Source organism: Microtus pennsylvanicus, chromosome X (genome assembly GCF_037038515.1).
Source record: "Microtus pennsylvanicus isolate mMicPen1 chromosome X, mMicPen1.hap1, whole genome shotgun sequence".
NCBI classification, from domain to species: domain Eukaryota; kingdom Metazoa; phylum Chordata; class Mammalia; order Rodentia; family Cricetidae; genus Microtus; species Microtus pennsylvanicus.
In genome coordinates, this window is record NC_134601.1 from 144,188,859 (window position 1) to 144,213,306 (window position 24,448).

A 24,448-nucleotide genomic window follows, 5' to 3' on the forward strand; every position below is an offset into this window, starting at 1 on the left:
GGTTTGATCCAGTTTTGAACCTGTCTACACTGGTTTGATCCAGTTTGAAATGGTTTGATCCGGTCTGATCCGGTTTGATCTGGTTTTGAACTGTTTTGTCTACACTGGTCTGATCCAGTTTGAGCCGGTCTGATCTGGTCTGATCTGGTTTGATCCCGCTTTTGAACCTGTCTACACTGGTCTGATCCAGTTGGAACCAGTTTGAGCCGGTCTGATCCAGTCTGATCCAGTTTGATCCCTTTTTCGAACCCTTCTATACTGGTTTGATCCAGTTTGAACCAGTTTGATCCGGTTTGATCCGGTCTTGAACCTGTCTACACTGGTTTGATCCAGTTTGATCCAGTTTTGAACCTGTCTACACTAGTTTGATCCAGTTTGAAATGGTTTGATCCAGTCTGATCCGGTTTGATCCGGTTTTGAAGCAGTCTACACTGGTTTGATCCAGTTTGAACCAGTTTGATCCAGTTTGAACCAGTTTGATCCTGTTTTGAACATGTCTACACTGGTCTGATCCAGTTTGAGCCGGTCTGATCTGGTTTGATCCCGCTTTTGAACCTATCTACACTGGTCTGATCCAGTTGGAACCAGTTTGAGCCGGTCTGATCCAGTCTGATCCGGTTTGATCCCTTTTTTGAACCCTTTTATACTGGTTTGATCCAGTTTGATCCAGTCTGAACCAGTTTGATCTGGTCTGATTCAGTTTGATCCGGTCTTGAACCTGTCTACACTGGTTTGATCCAGTTTGATCCAGTTTTGAACCTGTCTACACTAGTTTGATCCAATTTGAAATGGTTTGATCCAGTCTGATCCGGTTTGATCCGGTTTTGAAGCAGTCTACACTGGTTTGATCCAGTTTGAACCAGTTTGATCCAGTTTGAACCAGTTTGATCCTGTTTTGAACATGTCTACACTGGTCTGATCCAGTTTGAGCCGGTCTGATCTGGTTTGATCCGGTCTTGAACCTGTCTACACTGGTTTGATCCAGTTTGAACCAGTTTGATCCGGTCTGATCCGGTTTGATCTGGTCTTGAACCTGTCTACACTGGTTTGATCCAGTTTGAACCAGTTTGATCCGGTCTGATCCGGTTTGATCTGGTCTTGAACCTGTCTACACTGGTTTGATCCAGTTTGATCCAGTTTTGAACCTGTCTACACTAGTTTGATCCAATTTGAAATGGTTTGATCCAGTCTGATCCGGTTTGATCCGGTTTTGAAGCAGTCTACACTGGTTTGATCCAGTTTGAACCAGTTTGATCCAGTTTGAACCAGTTTGATCTGGTTTTGAACATGTCTACACTGGTCTGATCCAGTTTGAGCCGGTCTGATCCGGTCTGATCTGGTTTGATCCCATTTTTGAACCTGTCTACACTGGTTTGATCCAGTTTAAACCAGTTTGATCCGGTCTGATCCAGTTTGATCTGGTTTTGAAGCAGTCTACACTGGTCTGATCCAGTTTGATCCCGTTTTTGAACCTGTCTACACTGGTTTGTCCCAGTTTGATCCGGTCTGATCCGGTTTCATCCGGTTTTGAACCCTTCTACACTGGTTTTCGTTCATTCCTCGTGAATGAGATTTTTGGTTTTCTTTTTAATTTATATTAACCAAGATAAAGTCTGATTCTCGGGGTTTTTTTAAATCTACTTTTATTTTTTATTTCATTTTGTCATTTAATGATTCTTTAAATTTATTTTAATTTACTTCATTTATTTAATTATTTCTAATCAATGTCAGTTTATTTTTACGTACTTACTTTTATTTTTATTCGTTTTATCCTTTTTAGATCTGTTTCCATGAATTCATTTTTAATTTCATTCCATTTATGTACAGTGTAATGTATTTTAATGTAATTATTTAAGATATTCTATCGGATCTATTTATTTACTGTGTAATGTATTTTAATTTAATTAATTAAAATATTTTTAATTTGTTTTAATCAATTAAAACATTTTCAATTCATTTTAATCAATTCAAATATTTTTAATTCATCTTAATCAATTAAAATATTTTTAATTCGTCTTAATCAATTAAAATATTTTTTATTCGTTTTAACCAATTAAAATATTTTTATTCGTTTTAATCAATTAAAGCATTTTCAATTCGTTTTAATCAATTAAAGTATTTTCAATTCGTTTTAATCAATTAAAATATTTTTAATTCGTTTTAATCCATTAAAATATTTTTAATTCATCTTAATCAATTAAAATATTTTTAATCGGTCTTAATTAATTAAAATAATATTTTTATTTCGTCTTAATCAATTAAAATATTTTCAATTCATTTCAATCAATTAAAATAATATTTTCAATTCATCTTAATCAATTAAGATAGTATTTTTATCCGTCTTGACTAAGATATCTTTAATTGATTATTAATTAATTGAATATTAATTCCCCCCCCCAGAGCACGTCCTGCAGACGGCCCGCGAGCAGTTCCTGGTGGAGCCCCAGGAGGACGCGCGGCTCTGGATCAAAACCCCCGAGGGCCTCGATCGCCTCTGCAACACCCGGCTCAGCCTGCTGGACGCCTGCGTGGAGACGGGGCAGGTGGGGCGGGGAGGGTGCTCGGCGCTCGGTACCCCCGGGTGCTGGGGGCTCGGTACCCCTGGGTGCTTAGGACTCGGTGCTTACGGATCAGGGCTCGGTACCCTGGGTGCTCGGGGCTCGGTACCCCTGGGTGCTTACAGATCAGTGCTCAGTACTCAGTGCTCGGGGCTCGGTACCCCTGGGTGCTTATGGATCGGTGCTCAGTACTCAGTGCTCGGGGCTCGGTACCCCTGGGTGCTTGGGGCTCGGTACCCCTGGGTGCTCAGGTGCTCGGTACCCCTGGGTGCTCAGGGCTCGGTACCCCTGGGTGCTCGGCTCTCGGTACCCCTGGGTGCTTAGGACTCAGTGCTTACGGATCGGGGCTCAGGACTCAGTGCTCGGTACTCCTGGGCGCTCGGGGCTCGGTACCCCTGGGTGCTCGGTGCTCGGTACCCCTGGGTGCTCGGGGCTCGGTGCTTACGGATCGGGGCTCAGGACTCAGTGCTCAGTACCCCTGGGTGCTCGGGGCTCGGTACCCCTGGGTGCTCGGGGCTCGGTACCCCCGGGTGCTCGGGGCTCGGTACCCCTGGGTGCTCGGGGCTCGGTACTCTGGGTGCTCGGGGCTCAGTGCTCCTGGGTGCTCGGGGCTCGGTACCCCTGGATGCTTAGGACTCGGTGCTTACGGATCGGGGCTCGGTACCCCTGGGTTCTCGGGGCTCAGTACCCCTGGGTGCTCAGTCCTCGGTGCTCGGTGCTCAGTGCTCGGTACCCCTGGGTGCTCAGTACTCAGTGCTTATGGATCGGTGCTCAGTACCCTGGGTGTTCGGTGCTTAGTACCCCGGGTACTTGGTGCTCAGTACCCCTGGGTGCTCGGGGCTCAGGACCCTGGGTGCTCGGTGCTCAGTACCCCTCACGTATAATTCTCTTTCTCCCCCCGCCCCAGCTGGTCATCATGGAGACCCGGAACAGAGACGGCACCTGGCCCAGCGCCCAGCTGTGCGGCGTGTGAGCCCCCGGGGTCACGGGGGTCGGGGTCACGGGGGTCACGGGGGTCACGGGGAGTCGGGGTCACGGGGAGTCGGGGTCACGGGGGTCGGGGTCACAGGAGTCGGGGTTCCCCTAGGGGGTCACAGGGGTCACGGGAGTCGGGGTCACGGGGAGTCGGGGTCACAGGAGTCGGGGTTCCCCTAGGGAGGTCACAGGGGTCACGGGGAGTCGGGGTCACAGGGGTCACGGGGAGTCGGGGTTCCCTTAGGGGGGTCACAGGGGGGTCATGGGGAGTCGGGGTTCCCCTAGGGGGTCACAGGGGTCACGGGAGTCGGGGTCACAGGGGTCACGGGGAGTCGGGGTTCCCCTAGGGGGGTCACAGGGGGGTCATGGGGAGTCGGGGTTCCCCTAGGGGGTCACAGGGGTCACGGGAGTCGGGGTTCCCCTAGGGGATCACAGGGGTCACGGGAGTCGGGGTCACAGGAGTCGGGGTTCCCCTAGGGAGGTCACAGGGGTCACGGGGAGTCGGGGTCACAGGGGTCACAGGAGTCGGGGTTCCCCTAGGGGATCACAGGGGTCACGGGAGTCGGGGTCACGGGAGTCGGGGTTCCCCTAGGGAGGTCACAGGGGTCACGGGGAGTCGGGGTCACAGGGGTCATGGGGAGTCGGGGTTCCCCTAGGGGGTCACAGGGGTCACGGGAGTCGGGGTCACAGGGGTCACGGGGAGTCGGGGTTCCCCTAGGGGGGTCACGGGGAGTCGGGGTCACGGGGAGTCGGGGTTCCCCTAGGGGGGTCACAGGGGGGTCACGGGGAGTCGGGGTTCCCCTAGGGGGGTCACAGGGGTCACGGGGAGTCGGGGTCACGGGGAGTCGGGGTTCCCCTGGGGGGTCACAGGGGTCACGGGGAGTCGGGGTCACGGGGAGTCGGGGTTCCCCTGGGGGGTCACAGGGGTCACGGGGGTCACGGGGAGTCGGGGTCACGGGAGTCGGGGTTCCCCTAGGGGGGTCACAGGGGTCCCGGGGAGTCGGGGTCACGGGGAGTCGGGGTTCCCCTGGGGGGTCACAGGGGTCACGGGGGTCACGGGGAGTCGGGGTCACGGGGAGTCGGGGTTCCCCTGGGGAGGTCACAGGGGTCATGGGGAGTCGGGGTCACGGGGAGTTGGGGTTCCCCTAGGGGGGTCACAGGGGGGTCACGGGGAGTCGGGGTCACGGGAGTCGGGGTCACGGGAGTCGGGGTTCCCCTAGGGGGGTCACAGGGGTCCCGGGGAGTCGGGGTCACGGGGAGTCGGGGTTCCCCTGGGGGGTCACAGGGGTCACGGGGGTCACGGGGAGTCGGGGTCACGGGGAGTCGGGGTTCCCCTGGGGAGGTCACAGGGGTCACGGGGAGTCGGGGTCACGGGGAGTCGGGGTTCCCCTGGGGGGTCACAGGGGGGTCACGGGGAGTCGGGGTCACGGGAGTCGGGGTCACGGGAGTCGGGGTTCCCCTAGGGGGGTCACAGGGGTCCCGGGGAGTCGGGGTCACGGGGAGTCGGGGTTCCCCTGGGGGGTCACAGGGGTCACGGGGGTCACGGGGAGTCGGGGTCACGGGGAGTCGGGGTTCCCCTGGGGAGGTCACAGGGGTCACGGGGAGTCGGGGTCACGGGGAGTCGGGGTTCCCCTGGGGGGTCACAGGGGGGTCACGGGGAGTCGGGGTCACGGGAGTCGGGGTCACGGGAGTCGGGGTCACGGGAGTCGGGGTTCCCCTAGGGGGGTCACAGGGGTCCCGGGGAGTCGGGGTCACGGGGAGTCGGGGTTCCCCTGGGGGGTCACAGGGGTCACGGGGGTCACGGGGAGTCGGGGTCACGGGGAGTCGGGGTTCCCCTGGGGAGGTCACAGGGGTCACGGGGAGTCGGGGTCACGGGGAGTCGGGGTTCCCCTAGGGGGGTCACAGGGGGGTCACGGGGAGTCGGGGTTCCCCTGGGGAGGTCACAGGGGTCACGGGGAGTCGGGGTCACGGGAGTCGGGGTTCCCCTAGGGGGGTCACAGGGGTCACAGGGAGTCGGGGTTCCCGTGTGTGACCCCAGGGGTCACAGGTCAGGGGTCACAGGCCCCCCCCTCCCCCCAGGAACAACATGGAGGACGAGGACTTCCGGGGTCAGCCTGGCGTCTGCGGCCTCGCGAACCTGGGCAACACCTGCTTCATGAACTCGGCCCTGCAGGTCGGTCTGCGCCGCTCTCATCCGGTCTCATCCGGTCAGAACCGGTTTTGATCCTGTCTACACCAGTTTGATCGTGTCTGATCCGGTCTGATCCAGTTTGATTTGGCTTTTGATCCTGTCTACACCAGTTTGATCCGGTTTGAACCGGTTTTGATCCTATCTACACCAGTTTGTTCCAGTTTGAACCGGTTTGATCCGGTCTGATCCAGTTTGATATTGTCTGATCCAGTTGGATCTGGTTTTGATCCTGTCTACACCACTTTGATCTGGTTTGAACCAGTTTTGATCCTCTCTACACTGGTTAGATCCAGTTTGAACCGGTTTGATCCGGTCTGATCCACTTTGAACCGGTTTTGAAATGGTCTACACTGGTTAGATCCAGTTTGAACTGCTTTGATCCGGTCTGATCCGGTTTGATCACGTTTTTGAACCTGTCTACACTGGTTAGATCCAGTTTGAACCGGTTTGATCTGGTCTGATCCAGTTTGATTTGGTTTTGAACCTGTCTACACTGGTTAGATCCAGTTTGAACCAGTTTGATCCGGTCTGAACCAGTTTGATTTCATTTTGAACCTGTCTACACTGGTTAGATCCAGTTTGAACCAGTTTGATCCGGTCTAAACCAGTTTGATCTGGTTTTGAACCCGTCTACACTGGATTGATCCAGTTTGAGCCAGTTTGATCCGGTCTGATCCAGTTGGATCCGGTTTTGTCTGCACTGGTTTGATCCAGTTTGAACCGGTTTGATCCGGTCTGATCCAGTTGGATCCGGTTTTGTCTACACTGGTTTGATCCAGTTTGAACCGGTTTGATCCGGTCTGATCAAGTTTGAACCGGTTTTGAAACAGTCTACACCGGTTTGATCTAGTTTGAACCGGTTTTGAAACAGTCTACAGAGCGGATCTGTTGTGCCCCACTTTGTTTTAAAGATTTATTTATCTATTACGTGCACAATATTCTAATTCTCATATTTATTTATTTATTAGGTTACAATATTCTAATTTTCATGTATTTATTTATCATGTGTATCATATTCTACTTTTTAAATTTATTTATTTATCATGTATGCATTATTGTAATATTTATATTTATCTATCATGTCTACAATATTCTGATTTAATCACACGATATTCTGATTTAATCACACAATATTCTGATTTAATGAATTATTAATATTTAATTAATTAATATTCTGATTTAATCACACAATATTCTGATTTAATCAATTATTAATATTTAATTAATTAATATTCTGATTTAATCACACGATAATCTGATTTAATTACACAATATTCTGATTTAATCACGCAATATTCCGATTTAATCAATTATTAATATTTAATTAATCAATATTGTGATTTAATCACACAATATTCTGATTCAATCACACAATATTCCGATTTAATCATATTTAATTAATTAGCATTCTGATTTATTAATTATTAATAGTTAATTAACATTTCGATTTATTAATTATTAATATCTAATTAACATTCCGAGTTAATTATTGACATGTAATTAATTAATATTCCGATTTATTAATTATTAATATCTAATCAATTAATACTCTGATTTAATCTATTATTACTATTTAATTAATATTCCGGTTTATCGATTATTAACATCTAATTAATATTCCGATTTATTAATTATTAATATCTAATTAATATTCCAATTTATTAATTATTGATATCTAATTAATATTCCGATTTATTAATAATTAATATTCCGATTTATCGATTATTAATATCTAATTAATATTCCGATTTATCGATAATTAATCGATATCCCGCCCCCCAGTGCCTCAGCAACGTGCCGCGCCTCACCGACTACTTCCTGCACAACCGCTACCTGGCGGAGCTGAACTTCGGGAACCCGCTGGGCACGCGCGGGGAGCTGGCCGAGGCCTACGCGGATTTGCTCAAGCAGACGTGGTCCGGGTGCCACCGCGCCGTCGCGCCGCGCGTGTTCAAGGTGCGAATCCCACCGCGGGTTCAGGGTGCGAGTCCTCCCCGCGTTCCCTTCCCGGGTTCAGGGTTCGAATCTTTCCTTGTTCCTTTGGCTTCTCCTAAGTCATAATGGGTTCAGGGTTCAAATCCCCCCCAGTGTTCCCCGTGTTCAGGGTGCAAATTCTTCCCGGGTTCCCCGTGTTCAAGGTTCGAATCCACCCAGTGTTCCTGTGTTCTAGGTGTGAATCCTCCCCTGTTCCCTTTCCCAGGTTCAGGGTTCGAATCCTCCCTCTGTTCCCCGTGTTCAGGGTGCAAATCCTCCCCTGTTCCCTTTCCATGTTCAGGTTCGAATCCTTCCCATGTTCCTTTTCCGGGTTCAGGGTTCGAATCCTCCCCAGTTCCCTTCCCGGGTTCAGGGTTCAAATCCTCCCTGTGTTCCTTTTCCATGTTCAGGGTTCGAATCCTCCCCGTCTTCGTTTTCCCGTGTTCAGGGTGCGAGTCCTCCTCGCACTCCCTTAGCGCGTTCAGGGTTCGAATCCTCCCCGTGTTCCCCAGGTTCAGGGTGCGAATCCTCCCCGTGTTCCCCGTGTTCCAGGTTCGAATCCCCCCCGTGTTCCCTTCCCGTGTTCAGGGTTCGAATCCCCCCATGTTCCGGGTTCGAATCCCCCCCGTGTTCCCTTCCCGTGTTCAGGGTTCGAATCCCCCCCGTGTCCCCCATGTTCAGGGTTCGAATCCCCCCCGTGTTCAGGGTTCAAATCCCCCCCATGTTCCCCGTGTTCCGGGTTCGAATCCCCCCTTATGTTCCGGGTTCGAATCCCCCCCGTGTTCAGGGTTCGAATCCCCCTGTGTTCCCCGTGTTCCGGGTTCGAATCCCCCCGTGTCCCCCGTGTTCCGGGTTCGAATCCCCCCGTGTCCCCCGGGTTCGAATCCCCCCCGTGTTCCGGGTTCGAATCCACCCCGTGCTCCCCGTGTTCAGGGTTCGAATCCACCCCGTGTCCCCCGTGTTCAGGGTTCGAATCCCCCCCGTGTCCCCCGTGTCCCGGGTTCGAATCCCCCCGTGTTCCAGGTTCAAATCCCCCCGTGTTCCGGGTTCGAATCCACCCAGTGTTCCCTGTGTTCCGGGTTCGAATCCCCCTGTGTCCCCCGTGTTCCGGGTTCGAATCCCCCTCACCCCCCCTCTCCTCCCCCGCAGAACAAGGTCGGCCGCTTCGCCGCGCAGTTCCTGGGCTCCCGGCAGCACGACGCGCAGGAGCTGCTGGCCTTCCTGCTGGACGGGCTGCACGAGGACCTCAACCGCGTGCGCACCAAGGAGTACGTGGAGCTGCGCGACGGCGCCGGCCGGCCCGACTGGGTAGGCGCGGGGCCCCGGGTTCGAGTCCCAGGGCGGCTCAGTGGTTAGAGCGTCCCGAGTTCGAGTCCCCGAAACCCCAGCAGGGCGGCTCAGTGGTTAGAGCGCCGCCTGCTCTCCCCCGACCCCCCGGCGTCCCGAGTTCGAATCCCAGGGCTGCTCAGTGGTTAGAGCGTCCCGAGTTCGAGTCCCCGAAACCCCAGCAGGGCGGCTCAGTGGTTAGAGCGCCGCCTGCTCTCCCCCCACCCCCCGGGGTCCCGAGTTCGAGTCCCGGCGTGACGTCTGGCGCCCTCTGCTGGCCTGCAGGCACACAGGGTATTGTAGACATAATGAGTAAATAAATACAGAAATTAGAATGTGAGTAAATAAATATAAAAAGAATTAGAATATTGTATTCATGATAAATAAATATTAAAAATTAGAATATTGCACGCATAATAAATGCAAGAAGTAGAATGTTGTATATATAATAAATTAATATAAAATGACGATATTGCATACATATTAAATGAATAAATATAAAAATTAGAATATCATGCATAATGAATAAATTAATATAAAATTAGAATATTGTATCCATAATAAATATAAAAGAAAATTAGAATATGCATACTAAATAAATAAATATAAAAATTAGAATACTGTATGCATAATGATTAAATAAATATAATTATTAGAATACTGCATACACAATAAATAAATATAAAAGACAACTAGAATATTGTACACATGATAAATAAATATAAAAATAAACACGAAAGAGAAGGAGAATATTGTATACATAATGAATAAATGTAAAAATTAGAATATCGTATATATGATGAGTAAGTATAAAAGTTAGAATATTGCGTACATAATGAATAAATAAATAAATATAAAATTAGAACATTGTATCCATGATTAATAAATAATATTTTAAGGGCTGGACAGGCAGCTCAGTGGTTAGGATCCCCGCCTGCTCTTCCCGAGGTCCCGAGTTCGAGTCCTGACAAACCCACCTGACCCCGCCCTGACCCCGCCGTAACTCCACTGTGACCCCCCGTGACCCCGCCGTGACCCCCTGACCCCGCCGTGACCCCCTGACCCCTCCGTGACCCCCCCTGACCCCCATGACCCCCCCTGACCCCTCCATGACCCTGCTGTGAACCCCCATGACCCCCTGACTCCCCCGTGACCCCCCTGACCCCTCCGTGACCCCGCTGTGACCCCCTGTGACCCCGCCGTGACCCCCCTGACCCCTCCGTGACCCCCCTGACCCCCCGTGACCCCCCTGACCCCTCCATGACCCTGCTGTGACCCTCCGTGACCCCCTGACTCCCCCGTGACCCCCCTAACCCCTCCGTGACCCCGCTGTGACCCCCCTGACCCCCCTGTGACCCCGCCGTGACCCCCCTGACCCCGATGTGACCTCCCCTGACCCCGCCGTGACCCCCCCGACCCCGCCGTGACCCCCCCTGATCCCGCCGTGACCTCCCCTGACCCTGCCCTGACCTAGCCGTGACCCCGCCGTGATCCCCCCTGACCCCGCCGTGACCCCGCTGTGACCCCCCTGACCTTACCCTGACCCCGCCGTGACCCCCCGTGACCCCGCCGTGATTCCCCCTGACCCCACCCTGACCCCGCCGTGACCCCCCGACCCTGCCCTGACCCCCTGACCCCCTGGCCCTGCTGTGACCGCGTTGTGACCCCACCGTGACCCCCCGACCCTGCCCTGACCCCCTGACCCCCTGACCCCTGACCCCGCCGTGACCCCTCCTGACCCCTGACCCCGCTGTGACCCCACAGGAAGTGGCCCAGGAGGCCTGGCGGAACCACAAGCTGCGCAACGACTCGGTCATCGTGGACACGTTCCACGGCCTCTTCCCCTGACCCCCTGACCCCTGACCCCCTGACCCCGCCGTGACCCCTCCTGACCCCTGACCCCGCTGTGACCCCACAGGAAGTGGCCCAGGAGGCCTGGCGGAACCACAGGCTGCGCAACGACTCCGTGATCGTGGACACGTTCCACGGCCTCTTCCCCTGACCCCCTGACCCCCTGACCTCTGACCCCGCCGTGACCCCTCCTGACCCCTGACCCCGCTGTGACCCCACAGGAAGTGGCCCAGGAGGCCTGGCGGAACCACAAGCTGCGCAACGACTCCGTGATCGTGGACACGTTCCACGGCCTCTTCCCCTGACCCCCTGACCCCTGACCCCTGACCCCGCCGTGACCCCTCCTGACCCCTGACCCCGCTGTGACCCCACAGGAAGTGGCCCAGGAGGCCTGGCGGATCCACAAGCTGCGCAACGACTCCGTGATCGTGGACACGTTCCACGGCCTCTTCCCCTGACCCCCTGACCCCTGACCCCGCCGTGACCCCTGACCCCTGACCCCGCTGTGACCCCACAGGAAGTGGCCCAGGAGGCCTGGCGGAACCACAAGCTGCGCAACGACTCCGTGATCGTGGACACGTTCCACGGCCTCTTCCCCTGACCCCCTGACCCCTGACCCCCCCCTGACCCCGCCGTGACCCCTCCTGACCCCTGACCCCGCTGTGACCCCACAGGAAGTGGCCCAGGAGGCCTGGCGGAACCACAAGCTGCGCAACGACTCCGTGATCGTGGACACGTTCCACGGCCTCTTCCCCTGACCCCCTGACCCCTGACCCCGCCGTGACCCCTGACCCCGCTGTGACCCCACAGGAAGTGGCCCAGGAGGCCTGGCGGAACCACAAGCTGCGCAACGACTCCGTGATCGTGGACACGTTCCACGGCCTCTTCCCCTGACCCCCTGACCCCTGACCCCGCTGTGACCCCTCCTGACCCCTGACCCCGCTGTGACCCCCCCACAGGAAGTGGCCCAGGAGGCCTGGCGGAACCACAGGCTGCGCAACGACTCCGTCATCGTGGACACGTTCCACGGCCTCTTCCCCTGACCCCCTGACCCCCTGACCCCTGACCCCGCCGTGACCCCTCCTGACCCCTGACCCCGCTGTGACCCCACAGGAAGTGGCCCAGGAGGCCTGGCGGAACCACAAGCTGCGCAACGACTACGTGATCGTGGACACGTTCCACGGCCTCTTCCCCTGACCCCTGACCCCTGACCCCGCCGTGACCCCTCCTGACCCCTGACCCCGCTGTGACCCCACAGGAAGTGGCCCAGGAGGCCTGGCGGAACCACAAGCTGCGCAACGACTCCGTGATCGTGGACACGTTCCACGGCCTCTTCCCCTGACCCCCTGACCCCCTGACCCCTGACCCCTCCTGACCCCTGACCCCGCTGTGACCCCACAGGAAGTGGCCCAGGAGGCCTGGCGGATCCACAAGCTGTGCAACGACTCCGTGATCGTGGACACGTTCCACGGTCTGTTCCGGTCGACGCTGGTCTGCCCCGACTGCGGCCACGTGTCCGTGACCTTCGACCCCTTCTGCCACCTCAGCGTCCCGCTGCCCGTGAGCGCGCGCCGCGTCCTCGAGGTTTTCTTCGTGGCCATGGACCCGCGGCGCAAGCCCGAGCAGGTGGGGGCGGGGCTTATTTTATGTATTCATTACGTGATATGCTAATTTTATATTCATTATGCATGCGATATTCTAATTTTATATTTATTATGCATGCGATATTCTATTTTTTATATTCATTATGCATGCGATATTCTAATTTTATATTTATTTATTGTGTCTGCAATATTCTAATTTTATATTTATTTATTTTGTATGCAATATTCTAATATTTATATTTATTTATTATGTGTGCTGTATTCTAATTTTATATTTATTATGCGTGCAATATTATAATTTTATATTTATTATGCACGCAATATTATACTTTATTTATTATATTTACAATACTCTAATTTTATATTTATTTTTTTTGTATGCAATATTCTAATTTTACATTTATTTATTATGTATACAATATTCTAATATTTATATTTATTAATTATGTGTGCAGTATTCTAATTTTATATTTATTATGCATGCAATATTCTAATTTTATATTTATTTATTGTGTCTGCAATATTCTAATTTTATATTTATTATGCATGCAATATTCTAATTTTATGTTTATTATGTATTCAGTATTCTAAATTTTATATTTATTTTTTCATTTTATATTAAATATTCTTATATTATATTTATTTACCATGTATACAATATTCTAATTTTATATATTAATTATTATGCAATATTCTAATTTTATATTTATTTCTCATGTGTACAATATTCTAATTTTTATACTTATTGATTTATTATGTAGGTAGTACTTTAATTTTATATCTATTTATTTATTATATATGCAACATTCTAATTTTATATTTATTATGCATAAAATATTCTAAATTTTACATTTATTATGCATGCGATATTCTAACTTTATATTTATTATGCATGCAATATTATAATTTTCATATTTATTTATTTATTTATTATGCATGCAACATTCCAATTTTATATTTGTTGATTATGCATACAATATATTAAATGTTATGTTTACTTATTTATTATGTATACCATATTTTAAATTTACATTTATTTAATCATTCATTATGTACACAATATTCTAATTTTTATATTGATTTATTATGCAAACAATATTGTAAATTTTATATTTATGTATTTATTCATTCTGCATACAATATTCTAATTTATCTATTTATTTTGCATCCAGTATTCTAATTTTTATATTTATTTATTCATTATGCATGAAATATTCTCATTTTATATTTATTATGCATACAATATTCTAATTTTATATTTATTTATTTATCATGCATGCAATATTCTAATTTATCTATTTATTATGCATACAGCATGCTAATTTTATATTTATTTATCATGTATACAATATTCTAATTTATTTATTATGCATGCAATATTCTAATTTTCTGTTTATTATGCATGCGGTATTCTAATTTCCCCCCGTCCCCCGCGCTCACCTCCCTCCTCCGCTCTCCCTCCCGCAGCACCGCGTCGTGGTCCCCAAGAAAGGCAACGTTTCCGACCTCTGCGTGGCGCTGTCCACACACACGGGCGTCGCGCCCGACAAGGTGAGGCCGCGGGAGGCGGGGAGGGGGTTTTCCAGGAAAGAGGGAAATAAATAAATAAATAAATATAAATATAAATAAATATAAATAAACAATAAATAAATGCATGAATAAAAATAAATAAATAAAATAAATAAAATAAAAATATAAATACATACATACATAAATATAAATATAAATAAAATAATAAATAGAACAAAAATAAAAATAACTAAATAAAATAAAAATATAAATACATATATACATACATACATAAATAAAAATAAATAAAATAAAAATAAACAATAAATAAATACATAAATAAAAATAAATAAATAAACAAATCAATAAAAATAAATAAAATAAAAATATAAATAAATATAAATAAATAAATAAATTAATAAAATATAAATAAATAGAATAATAAATAATAATGAATAAAATAAAAATAATAAATAAATAAAATAATAAATAGCAATAAATAAAATAAAAATAATAAATAAATAAAAATAAAAATAATAAATAAATAAAAATAAATAAAAATAAACAATAAATAAATGCATAAATAAAAATAAATAAATAATAATAAATAAAAATAAATAAAATAAAAATATAAATAAATATGTCATACATACATAAATATAAATAAAATAATAAATAATAATAAATAAAACAAAAATACCTAACTAAATAAATAAAAATAAATAAAATATAAATAAATGTAAATAAATAAGTTAATAAATAATAATAGATAATATAAAAATAATAAATAAATATATAAATAAATTAATAAATAATAAATAAAACAATAAATATAATATAAATATAAATAAAATAATAAATAATAATAAATAAAATAAAAATAATAAATAAATAAATAACTAAAAATAAATAAAATATAAATAAATATAAATAAATAAAAAATATAAATAAATAAATAAGTTAATAAATAAATAAAAACAAGGGGGCTGGAGAGATGGCTCAGTGGTCAGAGCACCGCCGGCTCCTCCAGAGGACCTGAGTTCGAGTCCCGACCACCCCAGGGTGGATCTGGCGCCCTCCTCTGACCCACGGGCGCCTGTGCAGACAGAACACTGTACACATAATCAATCAATCAATCAATAAATCTTAATAAAAAAAGAGTTCCCAGGCGGGTCCTGAGTTCGAGTCCCGGCAACCCCAGGGTGACTCACAGCCGTCTGTGATGGGGTCTGGCGCCCTCTGCTGGCCCACGGGCACACATGCAGACAGAATATTGTGTACATAATAAATAAATAAATCAGAATATTGTGTACATAATAAATAAATAAATTAGAATATTGTGTACATAATAAATAAATATAAAATAAAATTAGAATACTGCATACATAATAAATAAATTAGAATGTTGCATACATAATAAATATAAAAATTAGGATATTGTATACATAATAAAATATAAAATTAGAATATTGTATACATAATAAATGAATTAGAATATTGTATATATAATAAATAATTTAGAGTATTGTATAAATAATAAATAAATAAATTAGAATATTGTATGGAAAATAAATAAATAAAATAGAATATTGTATGTATAATAAATGAATTAGAATATTGTATACATAATAATTTAGAATATTGTATAAATAATAAATAAATAAATCAGAATATTGCATGCATAATAAATAAATATAAAATTAGACTATTGTATGCATAATAAATAAATTAGAATATTATACACACAATAAGTAAATAAATTAGAATATTGTATAAATAATAAATAAATCAGAATATTGTATACATAATAAATAAATCAGAATATTGTATACACAATAAATAAATCAGAATATTGTATACATAATAAATAAATCAGAATATTGTATACACAATAAATAAATCAGAATATTGTATACACAATAAATAAATTAGAATATTGTATAAATAATAAATAAATCAGAATATTGTATACACAATAAATCAGAATATTGTATACACAATAAATCAGAATATTGTATACACAATAAATAAATCAGAATATTGTATAAATAATAAATAAATCAGAATATCGCATACACAATAAATAAATTAGAATATTGTATAAATAATAAATAAATTAGAATATTGCATACACAATAAATAAATCAGAATATTGTATAAATAATAAATAAATCAGAATATTGTGTACACAATAAATAAATCAGAATATTTTATACATAATAAATAAATATAAAATCAGACTATTTTATACATGATAAATAAATATAAAATAATTAGAATATTGTATACATAATAAATAAATCAGAATATTGTACACATAATAAATAAATTAGAATATTGTATACACATTAAATAAATTAGAATATTGCATACACAATAAATAAATTAGAATATTGTATACACATTAAATAAATCAGAATATCGCATACACAATAAATAAATCAGAATATTGTATAAATAATAAATAAATCAGAATATTGTATACACAATAAATCAGAATATTGTATACATAATAAATAAATCAGAATATTGTATACACAATAAATAAATCAGAATATCGCATACACAATAAATAAATTAGAATATCACATACACAATAAATAAATCAGAATATTGTATAAATAATAAATAATCAGAATATCGCATACACAATAAATAAATCAGAATATTGTATAAATAATAATTAGAATATTGTATAAATAATAAATAAATCAGAATATCGCATACACAATAAATAAATCGGACCCCCTGCTCCCGTCCGCAGATGATCGTGGCCGACGTCTTCAGTCACCGTTTCTACAAACTCTACCAGCTGGACGACCCGCTGAGCAGCATCCTGGATCGCGACGACATCTTCGTGTGAGTGAGAAATGAACCTGTCTGCACTGGTTTGAACCAGTTTCATCCGGTCTGATCCAGTTGGATCCGGTTTAGAACCTGTCTACACTGGTCTGATCCAGTTTGATCTTGTCTGATCCAGTTGGATCCGGTTTAGAACCTGTCTACACTGGTTAGGTCCAGCTTAATCCAGTTTGATCTGGTCTGATCCAGTTGGATCCGGTTTAGAACCTGTCTACACTAGTTAGGTCCAGCTTAATCCAGTTTGATCTGGTCTGATCCAGTTGGATCCGGTTTAGAACCTGTCTACACTGGTTAGGTCCAGCTTAATCCAGTTTGATCCGGTCTGATCCAGTTGGATCCGGTTTAGAACCTGTCTACACTGGTTTGAACCAGTTTGAACCAGTTTAATCCAGTCTGATCCCGTTTGATCCGGTTTTGAACATGTCTACACTGGTTTGATCCAGTTTGATCCAGTTTGATTCAGTTTGATCTGGTCTGATCCAGCTGGATCCGGTTTTGAACCTGTCTACACTGGTCTGATCCAGTTTGATCTGGTCTGATCCAGTTTCATCCTGTCTGATCCAGTTGGATCTGGTTTTGAACCTGTCTACACTGGTTTGATCCACTTTCATCCGGTCTGATCCAGTTTAATCTGGTTTTGAAGCTGTCTGCCCTGGTTAGATCCAGTTTGAAGCAGTTTGATCCGGATTGATCCAGTTGGATCCAGTTTTGAACATGTTTACCCTGGTTAGATCCAGTTTGATCCGGTTTTGAACCTGTCTACGCCAGTTTGATTCAGTTTGATCTGGTCTGATCTGGTCTGATCCAGTTTGATCCAGTTTCGAACCTGTCTACCCTGGTTAGATCCAGTGTGAACCATTTTCATCTGGTCTGATCCAGTTTGATCCGGTTTTGAACCTGTCTACACTGGTTTGATTCACTTTCATCCGGTCTGATCCAGTTTAATCTGGTTTTGAAGCTGTCTGCCCTGGTTAGATCCAGTTTGAAGCAGTTTGATCCGGATTGATCCAGTTGGATCCAGTTTTGAACATGTTTACCCTGGTTAGATCCAGTTTGATCCGGTTTTGAACCTGTCTACGCCGGTTTGATTCAGTTTGATCTGGTCTGATCTGGTCTGATCCAGTTTGATCCAGTTTTGAGCCTGTCTACACTGGTTAGATCCAGTTGGATCCGGTCTGATCCAGTTTGATCTTGTCTGATCCAGTTGGATCCGTTTTTGAACCTGTCTACACTGGTTAGATCCAGTTGGATCCGGTCTGATCCAGTTTGATCTGGTCTGATCCCGTTGGATCCGGTTTTGAACCTGTCTACACTGGTGTAATCCAGTTTCAACCATTTTCATCCGGTCTGATCTAGTTTGATTTGGTTATGAAGCAGTGTACACTGGTTTGATCCAGTTTGATCCGGTTTGATCCGGTTTGAACCGGTCTGATCCAGTTGGAAGCTCCCCCCCCCTTGTGTTTTCCCTTGCTGGGGATGGAACCCAGAACCCAGAGCTATTGGTGATTTCTGTTCTAACTGTGGGCTTGATTAGTATTAGTATTACACATTTAATTTTATACAACAGTTCCTTCTATTATTATTATTATAAATTTAATTTTATAACAATTATTTCTTTTTATTATTAATTATAATTATTTTATTTTGGTGATTTCTATTTCAACTGTGGACTTAATTAGTATTAGTATTACAATTTTAATTTTTATACAATAGTTCCTTTATTATTATTATTATTATTATTATTATTACACATTTAATAGATACATAGATACATACATAGATAGATAGATAGATAGATACATAGATAGATAGATAGATAGATACATAGATAGATAGATAGATAGATACATAGATAGATACATAGATAGATAGATAGATACATAGATAGATAGATAGATACATAGATAGATAGATACATAGATAGATACATAGATAGATACATAGATAGATACATAGATAGATAGATAGATAGATAGATACATAGATAGATAGATACATAGATAGATACATAGATAGATAGATAGATAGATACATAGATAGATACATAGATAGATAGATACATAGATAGATACATAGATAGATACATAGATACATAGATAGATAGATACATAGATAGATAGATAGATAGATAGATAGATACATAGATAGATAGATACATAGATAGATAGATAGATACATAGATAGATAGATACATAGATAGATACATAGATAGATAGATACATAGATAGATACATAGATAGATACATAGATAGATACATAGATAGATACATAGATACATAGATAGATAGATACATAGATAGATAGATAGATAGATAGATAGATACATAGATAGATAGATACATAGATAGATAGATAGATAGATACATAGATACATAGATAGATAGATACATAGATACATAGATAGATACATAGATACATAGATAGATACATAGATAGATAGATACATAGATAGATACATAGATAGATACATAGATAGATAGATACATAGATAGATACATAGATAGATACATAGATAGATACATAGATAGATACATAGATACATAGATAGATAGATACATAGATAGATAGATAGATAGATAGATAGATACATAGATAGATAGATACATAGATAGATAGATAGATACATAGATAGATAGATAGATACATAGATAGATAGATACATAGATAGATAGATACATAGATAGATACATAGATAGATAGATACATAGATAGATAGACTCAGCTCCCAGCACCCAGGAGGACTCAGCGCAGCACCCAGGGACAGGACTCAGCACCCAGCACCCACGGAAAACTCAGTTCCCAGCACCAAGGGAGAACTCAGCCCCCAGCACCCAGAAGGACTGACATCCCAGCACCCAGAGACAACTCAGCTCCCAGCACCTGGGGGAAACTCAGCACCCAGCATCCATGGAGAACTTAGATCCCAGCACCCAGGGAGAACTCAGCCCCCAGCACCCAGAAGGACTGAGATCCCAGCACCTAGGGAGGACTCAGCTCCCAGCACCCAACAGGGACTGAGTTATTAGAACCCAGATGACTGAGCACCAAGCACCCAAATGAACTCAGCTCCCAGTACCCACAGAGAACTCAGCTCCCAGCACCCACAAAGAACTCAGCTCCCAGCACCCAGAAAGGACTCAGCTCCCAGCACCCAGGGAGAGGACTCGGCTCCCAGCACCTGGGAGGACTCAGCTCCCAGCACCACCCAGGGGGAACTCAGCACCCAGCATCCACAGAGAACTTAGATCCCAGCACCCAGGGAGAACTCAGCTCCCAGCACCCAGGGAGGACTCAGCTCCCAGTACCCAGGGAGGACTCAGTCCAGCACCCAGGGAGAGGACTCAGCCCCCAGCACCCAGGGAGAACTCAGCCCCCAGCACCCAGAGAGAACTCAGCTCCCAGCACCCATGGAGAACTTAGAGCCCAGCACCCAGGGAGAACTCAGCCCCCAGTACCCAGAAGGACTGAGATCCCAGCACGCCGGGAGGACTCAGCTCCCAGCACCCAGGGAAAACTCAGCCCCCAGCACCCAGAAGGACTGAGATCCCAGCACCCAGGGAGAACTCAGCCCCCAGTACCCAGAACAACTGAGATCCCAGCACCCAGGGAGAACTCAGCCTCCAGCACCCAGGAAGAACTCAGCTCCCAGCACCCAGAGAGAACTCAGCCCAGAACCCAGGGAAAACTCAGCTCCCAGCACCCAGAAGGACTGAGATCCCAGCACCCAGGGAGAACTCAGCTCAGAACCCAGGGAAAACTCAGCTCCCAGCACTCAGGGGGAACTCAGCTCCCAGCACTCAGGGAGAACTCAGCTCCCAGCACCCACGGAGAGAACTCAGCTCCCAGCACCCAGGGAGAACTCAGCTCCCAGCAACCAGGGGGAACTCAGCACCCAGCACCCAGGGAGAGGACTCAGCCCCCAACACCTGGGAGAACTCAACTTCCAGCACCCACGGACAACTCAGCTCCCAGCACCCAATAGTAACTGAGTTATTAGAACCCAAATGACTGAGCTCCCAGCACCCAAAGGGACGTAGGCGGCCTTGGACTGCGGGGAGAGGTCACGGGTCGGGTGAGAGGTCGAGGGTCGGGTGAGAGGTCAGGAGGGAGGACGCAGCTCCCAGCACTCTGGGGGACTCAGCTCCAGCCCAGGGAGGACTGAGCTCCCAGCACCAGGGGAGAACTCAGCTCCCAGCACCCAGGGAGGCTCAGAATATTGTATCCATAATAAATAAATATAAAAATTAGAATATTGTTTACATGATAAATAAATATAAAACAGAATTAGAATATTGTATACATGATAAATAAATCAATATAAAGACGATTAGGATATTTTATACATAATAAATATATATATAATTAGAATATTGTGTACATAAAAAGTCAATATAAAATTAGAGTATTGTATACATGATAAATTGATATAAAATTCAGAATATTGTATACATAATAAATAAATATAAGAATCAGAATATTCTATACATGATAAATAAATATAAAAATTAGAATATTGTGTACATAATAAATATAAAAATTAGAATATTGTTTACATGATAAATAAATATAAAAATCAGAATATTTTATACATAATAAATAATTATAAGAATTAGAATATTGTATACATAATAAATAAATATAAAAAGTAGAATATTGTATACATGATATATAAATATAAAAAGAATCAGAATATTGTATACATAGTAAATCAATATAAAAATCAGAATATTTTATATTTAGAATATTGTGTACATAATAAATATATACATAAATTAGAATATTGTACACATAATAAACAAATATAAAAACTAGAATTTTGTGTACATAATAAATAAATATAAAATTAGAATACTGTATACACCATAAATATAAAATCAGAATATTGTATCCATAATAAACAAATACAAAATTAGAATATTGTAAACATAATAAATAAATATAAGAATCAGAATATTCTATACATAATAAATAAATATAAAAATTAGAAAATTGTATATATAATAATTTTATTTAAAAATCAGAATATTTTATACATAATAATTATAAGAATTAGAATATTGTATCCATAATAAATAAATGTAAAAATCAGAATATTTTATACATGATATATAAATATAAAATTAGAATGTTGTATACATAATAAATAAATCAATATAAAAATTAGAATATTGTATTCATAATAAATAAATATAAAATTAGAATATTATATACATAATTAATAAATATAAATCAGAATATTGTGTACATAATAAATAGATATAAAAATTAGAATATTGTATACATAATAAATAAATATAAAAATTAGAATGTTGTTCACATGATAAATAAATATAAAATAAGAATATTGTATACATAATAAATCGATATAAAATTAGAATATTGTGTACATAATAAATCAATATAAAATTAGAATATTGTGTACATAATAAATAAACGTAAAATTAGAATATTGTGTACATAATAAATAAACATAAAATTAGGATATTGTACACATAATAAATATAAAATTAGAATATTGCATACAAAATAAATAAACATAAAATTACGATATTGTAGACATAATAAATAAACATAAAATTAGAATATTTTATGCATAATAAATAAAATAAAATGTAAAATCACAAAAAAATCTCAAAAAAATGTAAAAAAATCACAAAAAATCAAAAAAATTCACAAAAAATCAAAAAATTCAAAAAAATCCAAAAAAAATCAAAAAAAAATCACAAAAAAGTCACAAAAAAAGTCGCAAAAAATCACAAAACAACACAAAAAATCAAGAAAAAATCACGAAAAAATCAAAAAAATCACAAAAAAATCTAAAATTCACAAAAAATCAAAAAATTCAAAAAAAATCCAAAAAAATCACAAAATAATCACAAAAAAATCGCAAAAAAAATCACAAAAAATTAAAAAAATCAAAAAAATAAATATAAAATTATAATATCGTGTACATAATAAATAGATATAAAATTAGAATATTGTGTGCATAATTAATACATATAAAAATTAGAATATTGTACACATAATAAATAAATATAAAAATTAGAATAATGTATACATAATAAATTTAAAAATTATAATATTTATTGTATACATAGTAAGTAAACATAAAAATTAGAAAATTGATTACATAATAAATAAATATAAAAATGAAAATTTTGTATGCATAGTAAATCAATATAAAAATCAGAATATTTTATACATAATAAATAATTATAAGAATTAGAATATTGTATACATAATAAATAAATATAAAAAGTAGAATATTGTATACATAATAAATCGATATAAAAATCAGATTATTGTATACATAATAAACCTAAAATTAGAATATTGTATACACAATAAATAAATATAAAATTAGAATGTTGCATGCAAAATGAATATAAAATTAGAATATTGTATACACAATAAATAAATATAAAAAACTTAGAATATTGTATGCATTATAAATAAATATAAAAATCAGAATATTGTGTACATAATAAATAAATATAAAATTAGAATATTGTATACATGATAAATAAATATAAAAATTGGAATATTTTATACATGATAAATAAATATAAAAATTACAATGTTGTTTACATGATAAATAAATATAAAATCAGAATATTGTATACACAGTAAGTAAATATAAAAATTAGAAAATTGATTACATAATAAATAAATAGAAAAATCAGAATATTGTATACATAATAAATAATTATGAGAATTAGAATATTGTATACATAATAAACATAAAATTAGAATATTTTATGCATAATAAATAAAATAAAATATAAAATCACAAAAAAATCTCAAAAAAATGTAAAAAAAATCACAAAAAATCAAAAAAAATTCACAAAAAATCAAAAAAATTCAAAAAAATCCAAAAAAAATCAAAAAAGTTCATAAAAAATCCAAAAAAAATCACAAAAAAGTCGCAAAAAATCACAAAACAACACAAAAAATCAAGAAAAAATCACGAAAAAATCAAAAAAATCACAAAAAAATCTAAAATTCACAATCAAAAAATTCAAAAAAAATCCAAAAAAATCACAATAAAAATCACAAAAAAATAAAAAAATCAAAAAAATAAATATAAAATTATAATATCGTGTACATAATAAATAGATATAAAATTAGAGTATTGTGTACATAATAAATAGATATAAATTAGAATATTGTGTGCATAATTAATACATATAAAAATTAGAATATTGTACACATAATAAATAAATATAAAAATTAGAATATTGTATACATAATAAATTTAAAAATTAGAATATTTTGTACATAATAAATATAAAATCAGAATATTGTATACACAGTAAATATAAAAATTAGAAAATTGATTACATAACAAAAAAATTCAAAAAAATCCAAAGAAATCAAAAAAATAAAAAAAAATCCAAAAAAAATCACAAAAAAGTAAAATAAATCACAAAAAAACACAAAAAATCACAAAAAGGTCAAAAAAAATAACAAAAAAATAAGAAAAATTCACAAAAAAAGTCGCAAAAAATCACAAAACAACACAAAAAATCAAGAAAAAATCACGAAAAATTCAAAAAAATCACAAAAAAATCTAAAATTCACAAAAAATCAAAAAAATT

The 24,448-nt window shown here is 41.1% G+C and overlaps 1 protein-coding gene across 1 annotated transcript in view; it reads left to right on the forward strand.

Moving 5' to 3' along the window:
* Nucleotides 1-24,448, forward strand: part of Usp11 (ubiquitin specific peptidase 11) — a 147,052-nt gene that overhangs the window by 18,527 nt on the left and 104,077 nt on the right. The window contains exons 5-12 of the mRNA XM_075958311.1: nucleotides 2,401-2,543; nucleotides 3,466-3,527; nucleotides 5,613-5,706; nucleotides 7,507-7,680; nucleotides 8,848-9,006; nucleotides 12,277-12,501; nucleotides 13,947-14,030; nucleotides 16,753-16,847. Of these exons, the coding sequence (XP_075814426.1) occupies nucleotides 2,401-2,543; nucleotides 3,466-3,527; nucleotides 5,613-5,706; nucleotides 7,507-7,680; nucleotides 8,848-9,006; nucleotides 12,277-12,501; nucleotides 13,947-14,030; nucleotides 16,753-16,847 (1,036 nt within the window). The remainder of the gene's footprint in view (nucleotides 1-2,400; nucleotides 2,544-3,465; nucleotides 3,528-5,612; nucleotides 5,707-7,506; nucleotides 7,681-8,847; nucleotides 9,007-12,276; nucleotides 12,502-13,946; nucleotides 14,031-16,752; nucleotides 16,848-24,448) is intronic.